Consider the following 7,018-nt stretch of genomic DNA (forward strand, 5'->3'; position numbering starts at 1 on the left):
GGTCATCCCAAACAACCCCCTAAGTACATATTTGAGTGCCTCTACTTTTCTGCGCATTTCCCACACACCCCTCACTCGGCTCTCACTCTCTATGGGTGTTTGTTGAGGTTTTTTTTAGCCAACTTATGATTTCTGACTTTTAAAAAATTATTTTAAAATGTTTAGTTAAACTTATTTCAAACAATTTCTAATTCTAACAACTTATTTTAAATCAAAAAAATTAATTCTTACAAGCTGCTCACCTTTACTTCTGATTATCAATTTCTGCTGTGGACATATCAATTCACGATTAAACTCTTATATTTTTTTTTATTTTTTTAAAAATAGAAAAAGACACAAATGAATTATAAAATATTATTATTTTTTTTTATAAAAAATATAGACAAATAGTAAATAATAAAAAATAAAAATTAATTAAAAAAATTACTTCACAACTTATTTAACAAATACTCCTCAATAACATATAATCTAACAAATATATCAAATTAATAATTTCTATTTAAAATCATAATTTATAATGTGTTAAATTATAATGTATAATCTATTTTCACGGCTGCACGAACAGGACCATGTTGATAACTCATCACCGATCACTCTCTCCTATCTTAAACCCCTCTCTCTCTCTCTCTCTCTCTCTCTCCATCTTGGCTCTGGAGTGTTCGGATCACTCACAAATCAGTCGTCTCCCTCTCTCGATCACTCTCTCCATCTTCATACCTCATCACCGATCCCTCTTTACTCTCCCTCGTTTGAAATCGAAACTAAGTCGAAATCCAGGTTTTTTTTTTTTTTTTTTTGTTTAAAATTCGTTTGAAGTTGCTTGGTTGCTCTTAAAATTTGTTGGAAGTTGCTTGATTGCATTGAAATTGCTTGCTTGATTGTTGTTGTCGTTGTCGAAATTGCTTGTGAATTTTTTTTAAGGGTTTGATTCTGAAATTGCTTGATTCTGTTTAAAAATAAAATTATTTATTATAAGGATGCAATGGTGTTCGTGCCCTTGGTTGTTTCTTTATGAAGAATGCTATTTATTTATTTATAAGGAGTGAATCATATGTCGGTCGACTTATTAGCTATGGAAACAAAATATTATTAGTAGGATAAAAAAAGGGAAAGGGAAGGAGTAAAAAGAAGGTAACGGGTGAAGCTTCATATCTGTGACTATGATGGCTTTTTATGCACTAGCGGTTGCCACACGCGATGCGTGTGCAATTCAAATAAATATAAATAAAATAAAATATTTCTCATATATTGTGTGCTAGTTAAGTGGTAAAAGTCTTATTCATTTGACATAAGACAGGTTTAAATCCCCTCATCTCATTTATCTAATTTTTTTCTATTTTAAATAAAAAAGTAGACACGTGACAGCATAAGAAACAACGGCTTCAAGACACCATAAGGGTGTTCACTTTATAATAATATAAATAGATAGATAGATGTTTTGTTTGAAGTAATTAAAAAAACAACACCCAAATAAGTATAAGTACACATTAACGTGTGAGGGGTTCTCGTATTATGACACTTGATTGCTACGCCCTCATGATTATATATGACTTCTCAGATGATGTAAAGCACTTGGAACACATATCATTCGATCTTTTTTGGTTTTGATTTCATTTGTTGACTATGGAGCATCTAATGTAAAGTTGCTTGATCTGATCTGATGCGTTATTTTATTATATCTTCTGCCTGTCTGTCTGTGAAATCACTAGAAAATGATGGTTTCTTTTCAATTACCAACCTTATTATGTGTACGCATCCTTTGTACTGCAGAGATGATCCAGAAATTGACAGAATGTTTAAGGAGAGAGTTAGATGGGATGATCCTATGGCACATTTGGTGAAGGTAACTTGTAGTGACTGTCATGCATGTAGACTCTAGTTTGCTGAAATGCCAAATTTTTTTGTATTGATTTTTGAATTGTTTCCCAATGTTTCAGAAAAAGTATCCTGAGCCTGTTCTATCAGACCTAGGAGATGACGATAAGATGAAAGAATCAGGGCTTATAGTCCCTCAAGACATTCCTAGTCACAGCCGGTTAAAAAGAGGATTAGATGCTGCACCAAACCAGTATGGCATCTTCTTAATATAAAAGTATATATATAAAGATAATTATTTTTTATTGAACATTATTTATGTAAAAATAAATTATTTACTAGAAAAAAAAAAAAAAAAAGACCGCTTTTGGCAACTAAACATAATTTTAGTCGCCGATTCTATACTTTTGGCTACTAATTATTTTTTAGTCGTTAAAAAATTTAATTCCCGGGCTAAAATTACCACTTTTGGCGACTAAACTTCTTTTTAGTCGCCAAAAAGCCTCACTTTTGGCTACTAAACATCTTTTTAGTTGCCCAATACCTCAGCTTTGGCTACTAAGTTTTTTTTAGTCGCCAAAAAATCTCACTTTTGGCTACTAAAATTTTTTTAGTCGGTAAAAGCCTCACTTTTGGCAACCAAACATCTTTTTAGTCACCCAATACCTCACTTTTGGTTACTAATTTTTTTTAGTCGCCAAAAATCTTTACTTTTGGCTACTAATGCTTTTTTAGTCGCCAAAACCTATACTTTCAGCGACCAAATGTGCTTTTTTAGTCGCCAAAGATGCTTTTTCTTGTAGTGGAGTGTGATTAAATATATATGTATATATAATTACACTTATTTAAAAAGTGTGATTAAAAAGTAGTAATGTATGTATAATCACTTTAATTAGAAGGTGTGATTAAAAAATATATAAATAATCACACTTTAATTAGAATGTGTGATTAAAAAATATATATCTAATCACACTTATTTAAAAAGTGTGATTAAAAAGTAGTAGTGTATATATAATCACACTTTAATTAGAATGTGATTAAAAAAATATATATATAATCACACTTAATTGAAAAGTGACATAAAAAATGAATATTATCACACTCAATCAAATTGAATGTGATTAAAATATCAATCTAATTTTTTTTATCACACTTCCAATAAAAGTGAGATATTTTTTTTTTTGTCAAAGTGTGATCTTTAACTATTTTTGTAGTAGTGCGGGGATCTGTAAACATTCCTTAATTAGGATTACAGGGTTTGTTGTTCATGTTGTATTTGATCATTAGTTGGGGGACCATGATGTGATATCTACATTCACTAGATAGAAAATGTTTAAAATCTTGATGAATGGATGACTATACACTTTTTAAAATACTAGTGGAATGATCAGAATTTAGAAGACACGAGAAATTAGTACTTTTTTATTTTTATTTATAATTATATGTTATTGATTTCATTTATAATTCTGAATTAGTGTAAGCATCACAATTTAATGCTACATTTTAATGGTTATTTCATGAACGTGCACTTCATATGTATATAACATAATATTTTTTCAGGTGACTATGGTATGCATATTCCTTTAAGAAGAACTATTGATGGTTTTCTATATTTTTTGCATTCTCTTCCTGTTGTTGTTGCTGCTGCTGCTCTCTCTCTCTCTCTCACTCTCGTCATTTTATCAAAAAGGTGTATTATTTTTGTGCACCTAAACCTCATTGTATTTGGTCTAGTGCTTAGTGGCTTGTAGTTGGTGCCTTCTGCATGCAGTTTTATTGTAGTACAACTAGTACGATACCTGTTGATTAATGCCAGAAAATTGGGTTACCATCGGGAATTTGATCATAGCTGCCAAGACTGAGTTTGCTGACTTGATATGTTTCAGTGCTTCTTTTAGGCGATATAGGGAACCAAAGAAATTGCATGCCTGATGCATCATTGAATAGCTACCTACTTGAGGATTCTCTTTCTTTTGAATGTTCCCATGAATTCGTTTTGGCATGAATACTTTCGCCATAATATATTGGATGCCTCATGTGTGTTTGACCACAATCCAACAACCCTGGTGATGCTTCTTTTACATTACGTAAATATAATTGTAAATGAATGCACTATATGCTTTGTAGTTATTCACTGGAGGTAGATAGTCAAAATCTGCTATTCCACTGTACATGATTGATCTATAAATAGAAATTTGGCTCATCTGGACATATGTGTATCAATTATGTGAGAGTACCATTTTCAGTTAATACAATAACTGTTAGTTTTTGAATTATGTATTGTCCAACTAAGTGTTTTTACATTGCGACTCTGAGAGTAATGTTTTGGTTGCGGCAGAGGCACTCGTAATATGTATATCTGATATTTTACATTAAGCTGGTCGATTTTCTTCCCCTCTTTGGCTGTCTATTTCTCATGTTCTATTTAACAATTATATACCAAATCGGTGGATTTTCTTTCCCTCTTTGGAAGCAGTGTAATGAGCCACGAACAGCTGAAGCCTCATACCAGCAGATGTGGCATCATCAAATCCTACAACAGTGGGGAAGAAAGGGGAGGCAGGTTAGTTTTTCTGATGCTTTCACTTGGCGTGCATTAGGATCATGTGTAGGAGATTTGCTAAGTTGACATTTCATCAGGTCCCACCAATGTCTTGGTTGTCCGTGGGTTGGATGAAAATGCTGATGAAGAAATGCTTCGTTATGAGTTTTACAAACATGCTCCAATTAAGGTAAAACATGCTGGATTTGTTATATAGGGTACTGAAATGTAAATAAAAACTGAAAGTCCATAACGGCTAAGGGACGATAGATATATAAATATGTATTGTTTACTTATATATAAGGTACTGAAATGTAAAATGACTATGCTGTGTTTCATTCAAATCTGCTGAAGTTATACACATTTTAAAACTGCAGGATCTTCGTCTGGTTAGCGACAAATTTACTCATGTTCCAAGGGGATTTGCTTTTTTACATTTTCATACAGTATGTGTATTTTTAGTTGTTGATTCAATTGAATGCTGACCTGAGTAAATGTATTTGTACCCATTAGTTTATGGTTGATGTATAAATACGTGTCACGGTGGCAACCAGAGATTGGGATGGAATTCTACCAATTTTTGGATTAACATCAATCAGTGCATGCTTCAAACTTCCTAGATAACTTAATTTATCCCTGGTAGACTTGTCTATAGACTATAGATCACTTTGATAAGTTTTCATTTTTATTGCATGAGGTAGATTTTGGCCTTGTTTGGGAACAAGGCTATTTTAGTAACTTTTTTGTTTTTTGGCTAAAATATGAGATAAAAAAAAATTAGTATGTTTAGAATGACTTTTGATTTTTTACGAAAAAATGTGCAAAATGTAGAGAAGAACAAGAATCTTTGACATTTTGGTATAGGTTAGAGGCTTTTTAGATTTTTTAGTAACTTTTTGGCTTTGAAGCTAAAAGTGTTGCATGCCAAACGATGCCTTATTTTACTAGTACAAAAACAAGGGTGCCATCCCATTATAGATGCACATGCCAAACAAAATAAAATTGACAGCCCTTACAATCCTATGCATGCCAAATGTGTAGCCTGCCCCGTACAAGTATATCGAATTCATCATGAAGTTTCTACATGCTCTTCAAATTTTAAATGGCCCAACGGAATGATCATCCTAACATTAAGATCCCCTCAACTATTAACAAATATCACCTTACCGCTTATCTATAAATTCATACATTTTGACCCCCTTAACTATGAAAACTATACAAATAATGTTTAATTGAGATTAATCTTTTATAATTTTTTTGGTTCAATTGGCATCTATTGAGTAATATTTAATAATTTTTTGGCTCAATGGTAACTTAGGAAGAAGCATTCTGAATGCTCATGATTGCTTCCAAAGACACGCACAGGTTTTTGCACACATGCACACATTCTACCTGGCTGGTCCTCTTTTCTTATTTTATTCTTTTTGTATTGGTTAGATGCAATTAGTCTGTATTGTTGACGAACCTGATTGAATAAATAAATTCCCTCCTTTCAATCCTTGTAGTATGACTCTGTTGGATGGGTACCAAAGGAATATAATCCAGACAACAAGCGGCCCACTGGTGGGCAGGAGCCAAGTGGTGGAGAGGTTACAGGTCCAAAGGATGCTTCTTCTTTACAATCTGGCTTTGTTTGTGATGAAGCATCTGGCTATTATTACGATGCTTCTTCTGGATTCTATTATGATGGAAATACAGGTTTTTATTTATTTGGAAGCTGCCTTTTAGTTGTTTTCCTCATTGTTATTGTAAAAGCTGTCTCTTGATTTTATGTTTATGCATAATATAGGCAAATGTTGCAAGTGTTGTATCATGTGGGCCATAGCCCCAATGGTATCAATGTTGTCGTCTATAAGTGAACGTTCTGATATATGTTGCTCATACTGGTGTGGCATCCTAAATCTTTAACAATCTTATTTAGTGTGCATCAAATAATTAGTTTCATTAATCATTGGTCTTGTGGTGGCATTCAATTTTTAAAGGGCCTGTGGTTTGGATTTCTGCTGTCAACTGACCTTTGCATTTTGACAGCATTTCTATTTTGGAGGTTTATGGTTGGCTTGCATTGCTCTACATTTGTTGATGGTTTTCACTTTGGATTACTTTAAGAAAATATAATATTAGTAATAGTTACATGGTTTTTTATATTTAAAACTTTGAGCAGAGCCCCAATATTTGTACACTATTGAGAGAGATGAGAGGAGAGACATCACTCAATAGAATTGTACAACTTTGGGAGCAGTATTTGTTGGGTGCTGTGCTGCTAAGAAACCTATCCAATTTACTAATGGGGGATCTTTCTTCCAAATTTTGAGGTTTGCAGAGGGTTTATTTGTGGAGATATACAAAAGTTTTCATGAGGAATATTTCTTGAAAATGATTAATATTTTTGTTTTATAAAAAATATTTACTCCTACCAGTTTCTTCTTGTGCATTTAATATAGGTTCATTCACAAATGTCATTTCTCATAAACATATGGAGTAATGGCCTTGAGAAGCCTTAAACCCCCCAACTCCGCGATATTGTCATAAACAGAGTGAAAGGATGATATTTTATATTGGCATTCACAACTTCTTAGATAGAAATTGTCATTATTGTTTTGATTTCAACCTCTTCTTGTTGTTTTATAATTGTGAGAAAACTTGTGAAATATTTGTACA

At 32.5% G+C, this 7,018-nt stretch overlaps 1 protein-coding gene across 1 annotated transcript; it reads left to right on the plus strand.

The window, feature by feature from the left end:
* The first annotated feature begins 549 nt into the window (after positions 1-549).
* Positions 550-6,305, plus strand: LOC114288479 (uncharacterized). Its single transcript, XM_082902178.1, has 6 exons — positions 550-777; positions 1,771-1,843; positions 4,292-4,378; positions 4,456-4,547; positions 4,735-4,803; positions 5,863-6,305. The coding sequence occupies exons 2-6, from the start codon at positions 1,793-1,795 to the stop codon at positions 6,083-6,085; spliced, it is 522 nt and encodes a 173-aa protein (XP_082758304.1). The 5' UTR covers positions 550-777; positions 1,771-1,792; the 3' UTR covers positions 6,086-6,305.
* Positions 6,306-7,018: the final 713 nt, after the last annotated feature.

This window comes from Camellia sinensis, chromosome 13, assembly GCF_055761805.1.
Source record: "Camellia sinensis isolate YWXY chromosome 13, ASM5576180v1, whole genome shotgun sequence".
Classification (NCBI taxonomy): Eukaryota; Viridiplantae; Streptophyta; class Magnoliopsida; order Ericales; family Theaceae; genus Camellia; species Camellia sinensis.

What these genes read in the sequence shown, in the direction of transcription:
- LOC114288479 (XM_082902178.1), top strand. Translation starts at nt 1,793, where the DNA reads ATGTTTAAGGAGAGAGTTAGATGGGATGATCCTATGGCACATTTGGTG. An exon ending in GGGGAAGAAAGGGGAGGCAG is followed by an intron (nt 4,379 to 4,455) that starts GTTAGTTTTTCT and finishes ACATTTCATCAG; the next exon opens with GTCCCACCAATGTCTTGGTT. An exon ending in ACAAACATGCTCCAATTAAG is followed by an intron (nt 4,548 to 4,734) that starts GTAAAACATGCT and finishes TTAAAACTGCAG; the next exon opens with GATCTTCGTCTGGTTAGCGA.